This window comes from Phacochoerus africanus, chromosome 7 (assembly GCF_016906955.1).
Source record: "Phacochoerus africanus isolate WHEZ1 chromosome 7, ROS_Pafr_v1, whole genome shotgun sequence".
NCBI lineage: Eukaryota > Metazoa > Chordata > Mammalia > Artiodactyla > Suidae > Phacochoerus > Phacochoerus africanus.
In genome coordinates, this window is record NC_062550.1 from 52,664,943 (window position 1) to 52,685,040 (window position 20,098).

The 20,098-nt window shown below is 38.4% G+C and overlaps 1 protein-coding gene across 3 annotated transcripts in view; it reads left to right on the forward strand.

The window, feature by feature from the left end:
- The window catches only part of BCAT1 (branched chain amino acid transaminase 1), a 111,813-nt gene extending 92,523 nt beyond the window's left edge, over positions 1 to 19,290 (forward strand). For all 3 annotated transcript variants that reach the window (XM_047787378.1, XM_047787377.1, XM_047787380.1), the window contains exons 9-11: positions 1,984 to 2,124; positions 5,040 to 5,114; positions 12,146 to 19,290. In XM_047787378.1, coding sequence (XP_047643334.1) covers positions 1,984 to 2,124; positions 5,040 to 5,114; positions 12,146 to 12,187 — 258 coding nt within the window. In that variant the 3' untranslated portion in view covers positions 12,188 to 19,290. The remainder of the gene's footprint in view (positions 1 to 1,983; positions 2,125 to 5,039; positions 5,115 to 12,145) is intronic.
- The last annotated feature ends 808 nt before the right edge of the window (positions 19,291 to 20,098 follow it).

The window sequence follows — 20,098 nt, forward strand, 5'->3', positions numbered from 1 at the left end:
AATATTTGACCCATGTGCTGACATGGTCTCCAAGGAACAAGAAAAAAGGCTCTGAGCATCCTGTGGTCAAACAGTACTAATAGAACAAATGTTTAGAAACATACACATCTAGGAGAGTACGGTTTCTCTGGAAAAGGCTTGGAAATAGAGAAACTGTGCTATAAATAATTCTACAAAACCCTGAAGTAGACAAGACCCAACTGCCACATGCTGGCTGGCACATTGGGCATGACATTTACAAACTGTTGGTATAATTTCAAACAGCTTGCCCTGTCCTAAATATGTTTGCGGTTGGAGAGATGTATTTTCCAAGCTCAGTAATTTTTGTTTTATTAAAGAGAAAAAGCCACCAAGTACAGAAGGCTTGATGACAAGTTGCAAGTGGAAATGCTTTCCCACACTAATGATTTGCTAGCATGAAAAATAGGTGATTATGGAGGAAGTTTTTTTCCTTGACTCCTTAGCTATAATTTATTTTTAAAACAGTGAGACATAAATGCCAAGAGGCATGTGGGGGTTACCATTATTTGCCAGATAGGGGAAACTGTCCAAAGATCAGTAAGGGTGAGCAGCGTAAAAACAGTTCTGTTTATTTACAAGAGATTTTTTTTTTCCTCTTTTCTAGAAGAGAGAACTGAGCGTGTTTTCAGTTAACTTGGCTGATTTTTCTGGAATTTATTTATTTATTTATTTACCTTTTTGCAACATATTTGCAATTGCAATCTGAGAACAATTGGGACTTGCAAAAAGCTATATTCCTCTATTGCAGGCATATTTTCCTCTCCTTCCAAACATACTTACAGCTTGATGCATTCTCCTAATATTTTCAGTCTTGCCAAGGGCTATGATTTCCATTTTTATCTGCTGTGGATTTTCAGATTTGAAAAAACACTCTCATCTTATTAAAGATAATGTATCCATTCTTTGCTGCCCTTAATTTAAATAGCCTCTTGACAAGCTTTGAACTTTAACCACTAGCACAGGAGAAGGAAAATTAAACAGATTAAAGAAAAAGTATTAAACAGATAGTTTAAACATAGCTTAAAAGCATCAGAATTTTTTTTCTATTTCCTATCCATGAGCAAATAAAGTGTTCAAGTAGTTCAGCAGAAGCTGATGAGAGGTTATACCAAGAATTCTGTGATGAAACTCAATGTGGCCTCAGAAAGAGGGAAGAGGATTGCCGCTACAAGGTCAGCTGAATCTGTGAATTCAGGAAGAAAAAATGCACAATGTGATTTATCAAAATCCAAAAATAATATTTATGTTTGAAAATAATGAAATATTTCAGCTATTTAAATTCAGTCTCTGTTTTTCCTCCATAAAAAATACAGTAGAAAGAGGACCAAATTTGGAGCCAATCAGATCAGACCTGAGTTCAAATCCAGTTTGTACCATTTCCTAGCTGTGTGGCTTTAGGAATGTTACTCAATTTCCTTGTTACTTGTGTGGCTTTAGGAATGTTACTCATTTCCTCATCTTTAAAATGGGGATGAAAATACTTAATCTTAAAAATTAGACAACATGGCATGCTATTGGTGCTCGATAAATTACAATCAAGCTATAATTATTATATTTTATAATAAATACAATTATTAATATTATAATGATATATTCTCTCTTAGGGTTTAAAGTATACACTAAGAATTACTTGGGGCACATCAACTTTTGAGGCTTTAGCCGTGATAACAAAAGGCAGAAAAGCAGACTTATATTCAAAGATACCATGTATTCTCTCGTACTGATCTTGTACTTTATATTCTGATCATCTTATTTAGAGATGCTGTGACCTTGGAGTAGGTTTCTTAGCACCTCAGTGTTTCCCAATAAGATGATGCCACTCTCTCCAGCTCTCCTTTTGAGGAGGATGGTGACATTGTCTGAGTTCGGTGAGGATGTAAAGTAGAAAGGTCAGTACCACAGGGCATTGGGGGCATGCTTTCTCCTTAAAAATATTTTTGCTTTTATTTTCTTTCCAAACAGGGTGAATTTAAGGTGTCAGAGAGGTACCTCACCATGGACGACTTGACCACCGCCTTGGAGGAGAGCCGGGTGAGGGAGATGTTCGGTTCGGGTACCGCCTGCGTTGTTTGCCCAGTTTCGAAAATACTGTACAAGGGTGAGGTAAGACCGCTTTTCTTTACCTCCTATCATTTCAAACATTTGCCTGTGTTTAAATGTGTGAATGGGAGTTCTTGTCGTGGCACAGCGGAAACGAATCCAACTAGGAACCATAAGGTTGAGGGTTTGATCCCTGGCCTTGCTCAGTGGGTTAAGAATCTGGTGGCGCCGTGAGCTGTGGTGTGTGTCGCAGACGTGGCTCGGATCCTGCGTTGCTGTGGCTCTGGTGTAGACCGGCAGCTCCAGCTCCTATTCGACCCCCTGGCCTGGGAACCTCTGTATGCCACAGGTACAGCCCTAAAAAGACAAAATAAAAAATAAAAAAAGTAAATGTGCGAAAAAAATGCTAATCGGACCTTGAATGCAAAGGATTTTTTTCATAACTTGGTTAACTGGGTTAACTGTGGCAGTGGGTCCTGATGAACCTTTTAGCAAATGACTGACTTACTCATCTTTCCAGTGGCTTCCCAAGAGCTCCAACAGTTTGTCCTTACTTATCACACTTGTCTTAGGGATTGGAGATGTGCCAATAGACTTATATTCATTTCTTCCTATAGCTCACTAAGGAAAGATTTACCAGAACTTAAATATCAGTCACTGGTTTCCAAAAGGACTTCCAAACTACTGGAGCAGGGAGAGCAAATTCATTTTTGAATGATCAGTTCCTACATTTTCCTCCTTCATCATCATCATCATTTAGACCACTTTATAAAAATTTTTCATTTGGCAAATCTGATCTATTTACTAAAATCTTCCAAAAGGAATTCAAGCTTTTAGTGGGAAGAAATTTTCTTTCTCCTAGTAAATGAGTCTTGTTTATATGTGCTGCACTTCCATTGTCTTATTAGATATTTTGCTTTCCCCTTTATAACAAAGCTTTTTAATACTTATAATTAACATCCTCATCTAACCTCATAACTTAAAGGCATGTGGGCTTTATTTTTGTATTATGAATTGGCTTAAGTTTCTCACATTAAATACAAATTCTATTGGTTTTTATTTTATTTTGGGGGGCCACACCTGCAGCACATGGAAATTCCTAGGCTAGGCATCAAATCGGAGCTACAGCTGCCGGCCTACACCACAGCCACAGCAACTCGGGATCCCAGCCGTGTTTGCAATCCAGCTCATGGCAACGCTGGATCCCCAACCCACTGAGTGAGGCCAGGGGTCAAACCAGCATCCTCATGGATACTGGTCAGATTTATTTCTGCTGTGCCACAGTGGGAACTCCTCTGTTGGTTTTTATAAATATTTTTCCCCAGCAGGTTGGATTGACTTTTTTTCTTGCTGATTTTAATGATGGTTGCTTCATTGCTTGAGATTTTCAAATTTGCTTTTAAGGAATGGCTCCTAACATTTTTACATTTATGGATTGTTTCAAGGAAAAGAATTATTCTATTATATATCGATACTCATACTGATTATAAAGCTACTGTTCCACATTTTACTATGGTAATATGTAGGTAGTATATTATTGGTCCACTGTTTCTTTCTTTTTTTTTTTTTTGGCTGCTCCCACATCATATGGAAGTTTCTGGGCCAGGGATCAAACCCATGGCACAGCAGTGACCTGAGCTGCTGTGGTGACAACACTGGATCCTTAACCCACTGCACCACAAAACTCCTTGGTCCACTTTTTAAATGGACTAAAGTTGTCATCAGGTCATATTTTTAAATGCCAATTAACCTTACCTCTCAAAATAACTTGATAAAGTTTAACACATTTTTATGATCTTGTTATACAGGTGCATTCACAGCCAAAAGTTACATTTGATTATCCTATATCCCTAAACAATGTAATAAAAAAAGTAAGAGTACCTGCTGCGCAAGGCAGCAAGGCATGAATGGGCTGAATGGGCGTGACTCAAAATATAAATTAGAAGAGTTCCCATTGTGGCTCAACAAGTTAAGAACCTGACTACTATCCATGAGGACGCAGGTTCAATCCCTGGCTTCCGTCAGTGGATTAAGGATCTGGTGTTACTGAAAGCTGTGGCATAGGCTGCAGACGCAGCTAGGATCTGGCGTTGCTATGCCTGTGGTGTAGGCTGGCAGCAGCAGTTCTGATTCAACCCCTAGCCTGGGAAATTCCATATGACACAGGTGTGGCCATAAAAGGAGAAAAAAAAATTCAAGTCATGAAATTTGTCTACCCTGAATTTTACCATGCTGTCCAACTTTGTGGCGGTTGTGGGCCCTTGGAAGTTTGGCTTAGAACAGACAGATTTTGCAGCCCCTTTTATGAATGCATAGACTTGCTTCAACTGATGTCCCTGAAATGATTAGCTTTAATTTGTGAGAAAATATCTTTTGAGTTCTCATTCCCTGCCAAGAGGGTTAGATGTGGGTTAATCATTCTTCCTTGTAGATTCTGGATGCTGAAAGAGGTAGGGCTCTTTACATTTAGCCACTATCTTAGATGCCCCCGGCTTCTCCTTGGTTCCTCAAATCAGCCTGAAGATGGCAAATTAACCAGTTGTGCCCTAAAATCAGTTGGTAGGGAATGAACAAGCTATCATTGGCTAGTTCAGTTTTTATTTAAATTCAGAATAGAAAAGTCTTTGGCAGAGGAGTAGCATACATAACCAGGTCAGCATAATGTCATTACTTATTTTGGTAGAAGTGGTTTTTTTTAATTACTCAATGAATTTTATTACATTTGTAGCTGTATAACGATCATCGCAACCCAATTTTATTTTATTTTATTTTTTTGTGTTTTAGGGCTGCACCAGGGGCATATGGAAGCTCCCAGGTTAGGGGTCGAATCGGAGCTATAGCTGCTGGCCTATATCACAGCCACAGCAACGCCACAACACAATTGTATAGCATTTCAGTAGAATTGTCGAGTGTCTTATTTGTTGTCATCATGTGCATGAATATCCTCAAATTATTGCTTGTCTGATTTTCTTTCATAGACTATACACATTCCAACTATGGAGAATGGTCCTAAGCTTGCCAGCCGTATCTTGGAAAAACTGACTGATATTCAGGTAAGGGCTTCTTTATTGAAAATGCCGTCTTATTTCAGTGAGAGCCTAGAACTAAATCCTGTGTTGATGGTGAGAAGAGAGTAAGTACGACCATTCAAGGTCAACACATTAAATTTAAGGAAAATATTCCTGCTAGTTAGCATGGGCACAAAGCAAAAATAAGAAAAAAAAAAGATACATGTTAATAAGAAAGCAGAAGGAAGGAAAGAAGGGGAAAATATACATGAGTATATGGTCAGGGACTCAAATTACTTAAGTTTTTTTAAAAAAAATCATTTTGATTATTTAAAAATCTCATTGAAAAATATACTTTTATGAAAGAAGACTTTAAAGTAGAAGAAAGCACAGAAAGAACTAGTTACCTATGATTCCATCACGGATATAACCACTGTTAAGGGAGTTCCTGTTGTGGCTCAGCAGAAAGGAATCTGACTAGTATCCATGAGTGGGTGGCTTCAGCCTCCGGCCTCCCTCAGTGGGTTAAGGATCTGGCATTGCTGCGAACTATGGTGTAGGTCACAGACATGGTTTGGATCCAGTGTTGCTGTGGCTGTGGTGCAGGCTGGCAGCTGTAGCTCCAATTTGACCCCTTATCTGGGAACTTTCATATGCCAAACCTGCAGCCCTTAAAAGCAAAAAAGCAAAAAATTTAAAAAATTAAAAAAAAAAACAAAAAAAGCCAAAAAATAAACATTATTAGCTTTTGATACCTCAACTTTCCGTATTTTGTAAGAATTTTTATATAAGGCTTGGAGTCAAATAGGAAGTGCTATGCCACAGCCACAGCAATGTGGGATCCAAGCCGTGTCTGCAGTCTACACCACAGCTCGCAGCACCGCCAGATCCTTAACCCACTGAGCAAGGCCAGGTATCGAACTTGCATCTTTATGAATATTAATTGGGTTAGTTACAACTGAGCCACAGTGGGAACTCCCAGAATTTATATATTTTTAGATAAATATTTTTTCTAACAAAATGGGGTCATGCATAATAATATTGTTAATCTTTTTTAACTTAACAAATCATTTTCTTTTTCTTTTTTAAAAATTTTTTATTGTAGTTGATTTACAATGTTCTGTCAATTTCTGCTGTATAGCAAAGTGACCCAGTTATACATATGTATACATTCTTTTTCCTCATAATATCTTCCATCACATTCTATCACAAATGATTTGATACAGTTCCCTGTGCTATACAGCAGGACCTCACTGCTTATCTACTCCAGTTTGCATCTGTTAACCCCAAACTCCCAGTCCATCCCACTTGCTCCCTTTTCCCCTTGGCAACTACAAGTCTGTTCTCCGTGTCCATGACTTTGTTTCTGTTCTATAGATAGGTTCATTTGTGCCATATTTTAGATTTCACATATAAGTGATATCATATGGTATTTGTCTTTCTCTTTCTGACTTATTTCACTTAGTATGAGAATCTCCATCCATGTTGTTGCAAATGGCATTATTTTGTTCTTTTTAATAGCTGAGTAGTATTCCACTGTGTATATGTACATCTTATTTTGTTGGGTTTTTTTTTTTTTTGGTCTTTTTAGGGCTGCACCAGTGATATATGGAAGTTCCCAGGCTAGGGGTCGAATTGGAACCATAGCTGCTGGCCCATACCACAACCATAGCAATGTCAGATCCGAGCCGCGTCTGCGAACTACATCACAGCTCATGGCAACACTGGATCTTTAACCCATTGAGCGAGGCCAGGGATTGAACACATGTCCTCATGGATACTAGTCAGGTTCTTAACCCAAAGTGCTATAAAGGGAACTCCCAAATTTATTCAATGTAAATGTGAGACCATATGAAAAAGTTTAAAAATAAAAGTTATATATGAAGCAGAAAATGAGAAGAAATAGAACATTTTCCTCTTACTTCTGTATATTCCATGTAACTTAGTGTCTGTAGCTAAGAAGTTAGTAATTAAGAAGTTAGGGAGTTCCCGTCGTGGCTCAGTGATTAACGAACCTGACTAGTATCCATGAGGATGCAGGTTTGATCCCTGGCCTTGCTCAGGGGGTTGGGGATCTGGCATTGCCGTGAGCTGTGGTATAGATCACAGATGCAGCTCGGATCCCACGTTGCCATGGTTCTGGCATAGGCTGGCAGCTACCGCTCCGATTAGACCCCTAGCCTGGGAACCTCCATATCTGGTGGGTGCAGCCCTAAACAGACAAAAGAAAAAAAAATAGTTAAGAAGTTAATAATTTCTCTTTTCACTCTTGGTAGTAAAGTATAATGGTAGTAATACTAAAAACTAATGATATACTCAGTTTCATACTGAACAAAGAAACAAAGGGATACATGAGATAATACAATCCTGAATTAAACCGCAAACCAGAAGCACCAAATCTGCTCCAAATTGTTAAGTAAAAAAGGATTATCTGTTTAGAATCTATGACCACCTCTTTCTTCTTCGATTATTTTGTGCCTGTGGGCATAGAACTTATAGTTACAAAATAATTCTCTTGGGAGGTGGAAATTGGTGCAGTCAGCCAAGCTGCTAAATTGTCTGTTTCTCTCCAAGAAAAATAATTTAAGTAATTATGGAGGAAAAAGCATAGAACTGCATCATGTTTTGCATTTGCTCTCTTTGCTGTTCCACGGAAACGTGGTGTTTCCTCAGAAGTGTTGGGGGAATTGAAGAGGCGCAACATCACCCACCAAATGTCCTCAAGGTTCTTGCTCGTTCTTTCTCTAGGGAGAACATTCCTTCTTAATCACAGATCTGATTTTCATTTAACTTCTGTACTTCTGTATATGTGTAAGACCTCTGAGACTAAGTGTTCATCCCCTTTGGTTAATTATCCATATAGTTCCCTGGGTCCTAGATTGCCCTACAAATATTTCTTGGGGAGAGGGTTGCATTTGAAAGAAATGACAGAGGGGGTTCCCCCCTTTTAAAATTTCTTTTCCTCTTCCTCTTCTTCTTTTTCTTTTTCTTTTCTTTCTTTCTTTTTCTTTTCTTTTTTTTTTTTTTAATGGAACAAGAAAAACACTTCTGTGTTCATAATTAACCAAACTTGAACTTGGAGAACACACCATGCTGCCTGTTTCCTCTTACTCTTACTGTTTGCTCCCCCATTACTCTTTACCATTCCAGTTATCATCACATTCACCTTTGCTCCTGCTGTTGAGGTCTTCTCTGTTCTCCAGTATGCTCTGCTCTCTGCTGCTTCCTTCCCACCCTTCTGTACCTTTGCTAGTTTGCCCACTTGATAAAGTGTTGGTTTTTCTTCAAGACACATCTCCTTTAGGAATCTTTTTATTTTTATTTATATATTTATTATTTTGTCTTTTTAGTGCCGCACCTGCCATATATGGACCTTCCCAGACTAGCAGTTGAATTGGAGCTGTAGCCGCCGCCTACACCACAGCCACTGCCACAGTCAAACGTGGGATCCTAGCCATGTCTGCGACCTCCATCACAGCTCATGGCAATGTTGGATCCTTAACCCACTGAGCGAGGCCAGGGATCGAACCCACATCCTCACGGATGCTAGTTGGGTTCATTAGCCTCTGAGCCATGACAGGAGCTCCAGGAATATTTGTAAATCTCTCTTGAACAGCATTCTTTCCCCCTTAGTACAAACATATATTCACCCACTTAAATGCTGCTTCTTTTTCCAGCTTTCATTATGCCTGTGATGATCACTTATGACATGTAAATTAAGTTCTAATTAAACACTCATTTATCTGTGTGCTACAGTTGTTTTATTCTCTTTTTGTAACCCCAGTATTCAGGACAGGGCCTGAGCCATAGTACATACTTAGTAATGTTTCTTGAATAAATGAATAAAAGGTATTGAATGGGTGAGTGACACACCAAGCAGGCACTAAAGAGCAAAAACGTGTTTGTTACGTTAACACATTCAGAGAAGAGATGAGAGGAAGGTCTTGAATGATGTCAAATTAATTTTTTTGTTTTTGTTTTTGTCTTTTTGCCTTTTCTTGGGCCACTCCTGTGGCATATGGAGGTTCCCAGGCTAGGGGTCTAAATGGAGCTGTAACCACCAGCCTACACCACAGCCACAGCAATGTGGGACCTGAGCCGCATCTGCCACCTACACCACAGCTCACAACAACGCTGGATCCTTAACCCACTAAGCAAGGCCAGAGATGAACCTGCAACTTCATGGTTCCTAGTCGGACTCGTTAACCAATGTGCCATGACGGGAACTCCAATGTCAAATTATTTTTTAAAAAACTTCAGAGAATCTGACTTAGATCTTTTCAAATTGAGATCCTCATCAAGACTGATGTCAAGATCCAGATAAAAGCTGGAACCCGGGTCTTAAATATCAGGGTAGCATGTTTGAGGTACTTGCTATGCTGCTCTTGTGGTTTCAGAAGATGGGAAGGAGTGATTGCAGAGACCCAGAGGAGGGCATCTTAAATAGCTTAAAGTAAGGAAAGCTGAGGAGTTCCCGTCATGGCTCAGCAGTAATGAACCCGACTAGTATCCATGAGGATGTGGATTCGATCCCTGGCCTTGCTCAGTGGGTTAAGGATCTGGCATTGCCCTGAGCTGTGGTGTAGGTCACAGACATAGCTTGGTGGATCTTGTGTTGCTGTGGCTGTGGCATAAGCTACAGCTCTGATTTGACCCCTAGGCTGGGAACTTCTGTACGCCGTAGGTGTGGCCCTAAAAAGAAGAAAAAAAGAATAAAGTAAGAAAGGAAGCCGAATGGGATAGGAGCAGGATCTGTATTGATTGTACATCACCAGACTGAGTTAAAAAATCTGTTTTCCCACCAGTGGCTACAGCTTTATAAGAATAAACAACCATTAGTAATTATTGTATTTTTCTTGTTTTTGATGGAACAGCTTGGTGGTTATAGTTATGCAAGTTAAAGAGCCCCACCTCTTTTCCTCTGAAAGGTCCTCAGCTATCCTTCTCCTTGTTTTGTATGCTTACTCAGGGAACATTCTAGATCGCCTTGATGACTCAGTCCCTTGACCAGCTGTCCAGCCCCTCCTTGTTCCCTAATCCACCCTTCTCCCCGTGTTATGGGATTTCAGAGCTCTGTGTGGCCATTGAATACCATTTAGAACCAAGATGCCAAATTGTTACCTGGTGGGCAGCACTGGGTGTATTTTTATTGGCATTGTGGAGAGGAAAGTACATGACATGCAGGTTGGCCTTTTATGTTGCTCAGAATTTTAAGCCAAATATTAGGCCTTGTAAAATTATTTGTCATAGGTATATTAAAGGTAAGTGACAAGTTAATCATTAGTCATGTGTTAATTTAGTGTTCTCACTGGAATTGGTGAAAAGATTGAAAATTCTGCATGTCACACTGACAGTCTTTCACATGGACTCAAATTACCATCCCACGGGCTCAGTTTGATTTGCTCTGATGCAAATGTTCAAGGTGTGGGGTTGTTGCTATAGTTGTGTTAATGACGCTGGTGATGGTACAACAGCCTAGCCTGTGCAGACGAGTGTTTTCTTTCCCCTCCTCTGGACACCTCTTGAGTAGAGCATATAATTTCTATCCCTGTAGAATTTGTCATCTCTACTTTGAATTATTTTGCCTTGAAAAATTAAATTGCATTATCCATCATTGAAATGGGAAGTTTGACTGTTAACCACCTAGGTCTAGATATTATGAATAACCTGTATTATCACATATCTTGGGTACATCTTGAATGCTCTGATTTTCCATAAAAGCACAAATTGCAGGATGAGAGAGATAAAAATACATACTATACAAGTTCATAGAAGGAAATGGCCTATGATTGTTATTGTAATCAAAATTGAATTTGACTGTTTCTAAAACTGAAACGACTAATTGAAAGCAAATTTACTTTAAGTGGTGAGATTCAAGATGAAATTACAGTGGTCATGAATCATAATTTTATAGATCTGCTAAAATGTCAATATGCTGATGCTCAGTTATTAACGGCTAAAGTGTGATATATTCATAGGAAGCCAAGAAAAATAAACTTGGTAAGGTTTTGCTCTGACTTTAAGTTGTGTTGCTACCCTATGTAAATCAGGCAGAATTTGGGAATATTTTAGTCAGTGGTCATCATGAACCAACAGAGTCAACAGTGGGAGGCCACACTCTGCAGCAACCCTTTCTGATGTGGAGTAAGTCCCTTGTAGTTATTGGGCTTCCTTTGTTCTCCTTTTCATGTGAACCAGAAGGTTGTAGGTAGACTCATTCTTGGCTTCCATATTTTTACCAATTTGGTCGATTCTGCCCTCTGAGGTCCTTAAAGCTCTCAAAGGGGCACACAGTACATGGATGGCGGGACATAGGTGGACTACCCTTGCATAGAGACGGAGCTGGGCTGTGATTAAGAGTTTCCTAGAGCCTTAGGGTCTTTAAGTGAGAGGTGGGGCTTCTAAGTTCATTGCTCTTCACACTTGTGTTTTAAGTAGTAGAGAAACCTTCCCTGTGCAGTTAGTAAATGCAGACTATTACATTTAGAATGGATACACAACAAGGTCCTACTGTATAGCACAGGGAACGATGTCCAATCCAATATATAGGTGTCACTGAGTCACTTTGCTATACAGCAGAAACAGCTGCCATATTGTAAATCAACACTACTTTAATTTCAAAAAGAGAAAGAATCCCACGGTACAAAACCAGTAGAAGTGGAATTACTCTGAAGTAAAATCCAGAGCCAGTCCCACTTACTTGCCTCATCCCCTGCATTAGATGATCATTAATGTTCTTTCCAATTCAGAAATTCTGATGTTTTGTATTCATTTCAACTGAAGTTATGTTAGAACTGAAGAGGGAATTCATGTGAAAGGGGACATCATCAGAGAAGCTCGGTACAGAATGGCAATGAAAAAAGCCTATAAATTTGACCTCGGCAATAATGGTAGAATGTGATTTCCAGGTACTATTCCTCTATACAGAATCTTGTTTTTAATGTGAGGATGATTTTCATGGTCAAAATAGTAGCAAACTTTTTGTACAACAGTGGTTATATCATTAAGTTTGTTTCTAAGCTACGCCTGCACTGTTAGCTTTTACACTAAAGCATGTTTTCTGGCTTTTGTTGTAGTATGGAAGAGAAGAGAGCGACTGGACAATCCTAGTGTCCTGAGTGGAAAATAACAGGACATCATCTGTGTGCTATTGGGACAGACTGTTGCATTTGAATTATGAGAAACTTCTTCAGCGACTTGTTTTTAGTTGTGCACAATGTGGTTTGTATTATCAGTGTCACCAGGGTGATTGTTTCCTCCTGCCAGAGAAAACAAATTACAATCATCCAATGGTACTTTACCAACTGGCTCGTAGAAGCTTACCTTACCTTCTCTAGAAAGATGATTATGTAAGCCATATAAGCATAGACTTTTCCTCCATAATCTTAGTGCCTCCTTTAGTACCTCACTCAGATTAAAAAATAAAATGGTTATTCTTTAGCATAGATATTCTGCTCCTCAACCAAATGAAGTTTGTGTTAGAAAACTGAGCTGAGTAAATTTCATAGGTAACATCTTCTGCAACACATCTTTATCCTCAGAAAGTTTTTTGTTACTGTTGTTTTGGTTATTTTATTTCTTTTTAGGGCTGCACTTTCAGTGTGTGGAAGTTCCCAGGCTAGGGGTCTAATTGGAGCTGCAGCTGCCAGCCACAGACATGTGGGATCTGAGCCTTGTCTGCGACCTGCACCACTGTTCACAGCAAAGCTGGATCCTTAACCCACTGATTGGGGCCAGGATTTGAACCCATGTCCTCGTGGTTACTAGTTGGGTTCGTTACTGCTGAGCCACAGTGGGAACTCCTGGTTTTTTTTTTTTAAATCAAGACTTTGAGAACCTGGATTTCTTCTCCTTACATTTTTTTCCAGGCCCCTATGTCCATTTTAGGGAAAATCTCCCTTCCTGATGTCATAGTCTGTGCCAAGCTCTTCTGGGGCATCAGCAAGCCCCACCACTGCCCTCTGCACATTGCGTTATAATTGGCTGCTAGGCTTCCCTACAAGATTGAGGGTCTTGTGCCTTATAGATCTTTGTATCTCCCTGCCTGGCACATAATAAGGAATGAATGAGCATTTGCCTTCTCGAGAAGTGTACCTTCTTTGTTTCTATATTGTGTGACCTCTTTATTAGAATGTTTGTTTTCTTCTGACTTTCTATTTACCTCATATCGTCTTTATTTTCCATAGACTGCTAAAAGTCATTAGAGATAGTGACTAATGGTAGTCATAGTTTGTTGGAGGAATTATTTCTTATTTGAAGACTGTCTGGGATTGAAATAGCTCTTGAGAGGTTATGATATTGTACCCACCAAATGGAAATGACATATGTTAAGTGTTAAATACAAAATAAATTATATTTAGTTTTTTGGTAGACAGCAACAAAGTATAGACTCTGGTTTTTATGCTGTGATTTTATAGGTGCTCATTTCTGCTGAATGGTTAGGGTACAGGGAGAAAAATGATAGGTGATATTTTCCTTGTTTAGGAGCTGTGAGTTAAAATTGTATCCTGGTTTATCTAGGGGAAAGTCAAATCTTGATAGAAAACATTTACCCTTGAAAGGTCAACGCTCAGACATTATGTTTTGGTTTCCTTCAGTCTTAGTAACTTTCATCTTGCTGATCATATTTCATTCTCTTTTCAGAGCAAGGAAAAAAATTCTAAAAGTTTGACATGCTGGAAAAATTTTCCTTCAGGCATTTAGCAGCACATAGCAAATGGGGCTTTGATTCTTTTCCAAGACTTTTGGCCATAGGGTCTTTTTAGATAGGAATGGTAAAATGAAAATGAGGGAGGTACAAGATGAAAAGGAATGGTAAAAATATCTTTTAGGGGGCTTTTAATTGGTGATCTGATGTCTTGGGAGAGTCTGTTCTTTTCAGGACTGAAAATCTTTCACTGTGCTCTACACACCTTTGTTCACCAAGTAGCATTCTCAATGCGATGCCTTGGCTAAATCCTGGGACCTTACTTTCAGTACTGTAGTCTAGAAAAGACCTAAGGTAATTCTGACCTGTCCAGCAGCACATAATAACCAGACTCAGCATTCCTGTGAGAAATGGAAATCATTTTTTTTGCCACAAATACATTTTATCCTTTGCATCTCTAAATTTAGTATGGCGAGTCTTCCTTATGAAAGGTGGAGAACAATAGGTCCTAACATGGTGTTCATGTGGTTTCTTTCATCAAACCTTAGCATTTTAAGCCCTTCCTACCTGACTTAGTGAAGACGAAGGATATACATTTAAAGAAACTGAAGGTCTTCTAAAACAGCATACAATCTGCCATTCTCCTTTAAGTAATAAGACAGGAAATTGACCTTGACACTAACTTGTTAAATAGATTTAAAAGGAACATCTGCACATCTTTTTTCCTTGTGCACTATTTGTTTAATTGCAGTGAATTAATACAGCAAGAGTGACACATTATAACTAGGCAATTATCCATTCTTCAAGACTTAGTTATCGTAACACTAATTGATCATTTAAGGCGTAAGATAGTCTAGCATTAGGAACATGTGAGGCTAATCTGCTCAAAAAGATCAACAAATTAATATTGTTGCTGATATTTGCATAATTGGCTGCAATTATTTAATGTTTAATTGGGTTGATCAAATGAGATTCAGCAATTCACATGTGCATGAATATAAACAGAACTGGTGGCACTTAAAATGATAATGATTAACTTATTTTGCATGTTCTCTTCCTCCCACTTTTTTTTTTTTCCAGTTTTTACATTTCAGACCAAGTTTGTCAGCCTTTTTCAAAACACATCAGTAGAAACCAAGATTTTCAAACGAAGCATTCAGGCATTAGACAAAACCTGAGCATTTCACAAAGATATTTCCTAAAGCTGTTCGCTAGTAGAAATTTTCTTTGTGACAGTCATTTATCCAGGATTAACTCACAATACACCAAAAGGTCCATTTCAGGGCTGTGTACTGTGCTCACAACACCTGCAGTTGACAGGAATGACTCAACTAGTAATAACCTGTTTTAACCTTTGCTTGCAAAAGTGCAAGGAAGAGGAACAGAGTCAAACAATGAATGACTGAGAAACCTTTTTAGGGAATCCCCTTTTTTTCTACCTGGTCAAACCCCCCCCCCTTTTTTTTTGTAATGACTACATATGAAAAATACATAAGTCCCTGGGCCAGGAATTGAATCCAAGCCACAGCTGCAACCTACTCCACAGCTATAGCAACACCAGATCCTTTAACCCACTGTGCTGGGCAAGGGATCGTATCCACGCCTCAGCAGCAATCTGAGGAGCCACTGTGCCGCAGCAGGAACTCCAGATACTCTCTATTCTTTTCTCAAAAGATTGTCACCAGAATAAAAAAGATCAGAGGTAACAGCAAGACAGTGCAGTGTTAAACTGACTATATGACTTGGCAGTGTCAGCCATCCTGAAGATGTGGGAAGCTTACATGATGTACCCTGGGTGGTAATTCCTCATCACATCAGTTTTGTTTCTTGATGTAATTGTAGCCAAAGTAGTGGTCTAGTGTTCCTCAAATCGGAGTACGTTTGGGGACTTGAAGGAAATGAATGAGTTTATCTTGATCAAAAGACTCGTAGGAACCTTTTATTAAAGCTGCAGTTTCAGCTCTGCTTTATGGAGTTTGCTATAAAATTATAGCTGCTTATGCTTATTTTCCCCAGTCTCACTTGGTGCTCAATCACTGTATTCCTTTTCTTTAAAACTTTCATTTTTGAAATTATGTGTTTGGTTTACCCTTATGATTGGGAAAAAAAATCTATTTTAAGCAGAAAACAGCATTCATTCACTTTCAATGAATGATATTTTCTAGACTATTTAGAGCAATAAATATTCCTGTGATGCACTAAAGCTTAGACGGGGTTAGAGAAACATTTTAACAAGGATTCCTGATTTCATATCCTGATTCTAAATATGATCAAAGAATTATTCCTTGTATTGTGGATTTCTTCTGTGGATGTGGGAAAACTTTTTAAGTTATAAAAAGCAATCCTGAGAAGTAATTTTAATAGATACCTTATAACACCTATCACATTGTTTCGCCACTAGTAGAATTTGTTCACCTGTCTTTTCCAGATATCTCCTAAAAGGAGGCAAGGAATATTACCCTTTCAATAAGTATGATTTAGTAATTGACAAAGATCAGAGCGATTATAATTAACTCAGTCAACTTGATAAATGCTGATCAAGTAACCCACAGATCTGTGTCTCACGTAACTCACAGTAGGGATTAGGAAGTTAGTGTTAGAAAGTAAGTAGTATGTAGACATCACCCTCCTGGAGTTTATACTCTCCTACTGAAACCAAGTTTAGGTATAAAAGTAGTATTTAATACAGTTAGGTCATAAGGAGACAAAGTTTCAATTCCTTTCTTTCCTCTTGTGCAAAGCTACTCAGTAGATTAGGGTTATTGGTGTGGATTACCTCCTGGTTTACTGCTTACTGCCAACCTGTTATGTTTATTAACTGCGTTCTTGTGGAACAATGTGAAGTTGTCCTGGTACATCTAACAAAAGAACACCTCAAATTACAGCATCCTTGCTGATCTTCTCAAAGTCTGGTATTATTGAAATAAACAAAGAAAATGTTCCTAGAGTGAGTTTTTCTGGAAAATATCTATTATGAATCAAACTGTTTAGACTGTTAGCTTGAAAATGATGGATACAGCTACACAGAAAAAAGCAGGTGGAGGAGAGTTTTTCACAGTTTGAGTTTTTTAAAAGAAAGGCCATTGAAAGTATTGCAAAGAGATTCTTTATCATTGCCAGAAAGCTCTTTTAAAAATACAAAGGTAGAGGAAATTGATTTATTTTTCATCTTCACCATACGTACCATAGTAAGACATCTCAGATATTAATTTCAGGAGTTGATAAAGAAACATATCAATAGGATATAAAAGTGTTTGTTGATAAGTCTCTGGGATTAGATATATGTGAACATATTTGCCCTAGTGCAATGATAAAGGCGTGAAATCCAGTCTTAGAAAATGAAGTGGGCTTTAAAATCTGCTAGAGACAAATATTGAAGCTTTAAATAATCACTGTATACTTTTTGTCTGAAAGTATATTTTTCATACCACAATAGGCATGATTAATAAGGCCTAACGCTTGTGTGGCATAATGTGGAATCCATTCTTGGGATGGTAAAAATTGTGAGCTATGATATGGGAGTGAATTAAAATGTATTTTCATTGACAAATTTCTCTACCTATCCACTAGCACAGTGGCTTGGTTCCTTGTCACCCAATTGAGTGGAGAAGATTTTAATTAGAAAAGACGTCAGAGGAAGAACAACTGGTAATAGGGAAAGGAAGGAAAAAATTCAACCTTGCTTCTGTGTAGTTCATGGGAGTGTTTTTTTCTCCTTATTCTGCCATCCATAGAGATCTTCAGCTTTCAACATAGGCGCCAAGTCCAAATAATGCCAATTAGGATGTGACTAAATATGGTGGCCCACTCATCAGATATTAGGATTCAGACATGATTGATATAAGGATCTGACAGTCATGTTACATGGAAACCACTTTAGATTGCTACCAGTTTGGTTAAGACTTTAATAATTGCATGGTCTATAAGATCTATTATGTCATTTCTTTAACATTTTTAAAGTGTAGGGAGCTTCTTGAGGCTGAAGAAAAGAAGGAAGTGGCAAAGAATAGATTGTGATTGCTTTTTGTTCTTGGAAATACTATTTCCCACCCTCCCCCTGTCCTTGGCAAAGGTTAGCAGATTTGGAAATTGAACATTGTCATTTCGTTTTTAACTAAAATGTGCAACAACATGTTGCAGTTTCCTCAAGCTGATTTCACAGTGGTCATCAAAGTCATTCTCAGGGCAAGAAAAGGATGTACATAAGCTGCCTCAGTTTCTGCTTCATTGCTAAGTTTTTGAAGAGTGTTGGAATGCTCTCAAGAGTATGGCTGTAAGGAGATTTTGAATGAAGTCTTAAAGATAAGCGAGCTAATCTGTATGCATCTAGAAATTCTGCAGCTGTAAGGAGATTTTGAATGAAGTCTTAAAGATAAGCGAGCTAATCTATATGCATCTAGAAATTCTGCAGCTGATCCCTCATGATATACAGTAGTGAAAGATCCAGCAATTTACCTAATTAGCCAATACATTGAGCCAAACCCCACCATTCTGAAGAATGTGTGCTTACTTGATATGGTAGCAGAGAGAAAACAAGTAGTTTGAGGAAGTAATTTTTTTTTTTTTTAATGTATTTTTTCGGCCACTCCTGCACCATGCAGAAGTTCAAAGGCCAGGGATCAAACCCTCACCACATCAGTGACAGCATTGCATCCTTAACCCAATAGGCCATCAGGGAACTCCCAAGGAAGTAGGTTTTAAATCAGAGTTTATAAACAGCAATGGGAGGGATTCAGCTTAACTATGGAATTTTTAGACTGTGTTCCCTTGCATTTAAGTCAGATTGTAATGAAAAAGCCCCAGCCATTGCTTATGTCAAATTTCTCTAGTTGTGTAGTGATTCTTGAAATCATCGTTAAGAATAATCAAGCAGAAAGAAAGAAACACTTTGTATTAAAGCAGGCTTGGCTTTCATGAAAAATTAATTGTTCAAAGGTTACGTTAAGGATTCAAGCTCACTGAAAGTATAATATTGGAAATGTGGAAAATATGGTGGGTAAAGGAAACTACCTCATTCTTTGAAGGTTCTATAGAAGCACAATTAAGCATTCTAAAATGGCTTTGTTACACATGAACCATCTGTGTGAAAGAACTCTATATTTGTAATGTCTAAAGGACTTGGAATAATTGTATTTTGCTGGCAATAGACACGTGCTTTATTGTTTGCAGGTTCCTCATCAAATCTTTAATTATACACTGTTTCTGTCATCAATAAAACAATTTAAAGGATTCCTGTTTGTGTAGGTTCTTGAAATTGACATTGTCGAAGGCATAAAATAATGCATAATTACCATTTTTGTGATGTTCTGAAGGTTTCGGTCATGGGATGTGAATGTGCTGTGGTATTTTTAAACCGGAATGACATTGAGAGAAGGAATTGAGCGTGCCAGAAAGATCTGAAACCGTACATCTGGATAGAGTCTAAATATGTCTCATATTTTCGAACATGTGGATAAGAAATGCAGTGGGCATTTAAGAATTGTCCTTTCCCCTGGGTATGGATCCGTCTTTAGGAAAATTTAGCTTTGTCTTTTGCATTTTGAACAGAATAAAGGCAATGATTACTTCTTTCCATTCACTGTCATAAATGAATCTTCCTCACTGATGAAACAACACACATCCATAAGGTGGCTTTAGAATAAAACACACAATGTAAAGTGAAAGGCATTCGATTTAAACTTAGAGCACAACAAAGATGTGTCCTTTCAGCCCAACAATGACGTGTATAAATTGCCCTCATGAGCACATATCTTTGAGAGAATAAAGGCAAACGCAGTATATCTGAGGGTCACATATTTCATTGATTTTCTTGTGATTTGTCCCAACAGTTGCAAGTGCAGCAAAGATTCTCAAGGAGTCACTATAAACTGAACTTAAAAGTGTCAAAGTGCTCAGTGACCCTCTTCTCCCAACCCTGTCAGCCTGTGAAAATATTGGCCTTTATCAAGATCTTTATCAGGACGTTACGTGCAGAGTTTGGAAGGTCCAGGTGAAGGTTATTAGTCAAGTTCTCTGACAGTGTCAATGCTCAAATCCCCCAAGACTAACAAAGATAGACCTGTCATTCCTGAGGGTGAGGACATACATTTACTGGAGCTTGTGTGATTTATCAGATGAGACAGCAGTCTCCTTCAGGGTAGAAAGTGTCTCTTCTACATCAGTATACTCACAAGCAAAAATAAATGGGGGTGGGAGGGGAATTTTCAGCCTTTATAATTATTTTTCTGTTAAGCTGATCCGATTTAATCTTAAGCATGGTTTTTAAATCAAGAATTGAGTCCACACACATAGCTTTTCATAGTTGCTTGATTCCATGACATCTTTAGAAGAAACATTCTATTGTAGCCTGACTTTATTTAAAGTGGTGACAAGTCATTGGATC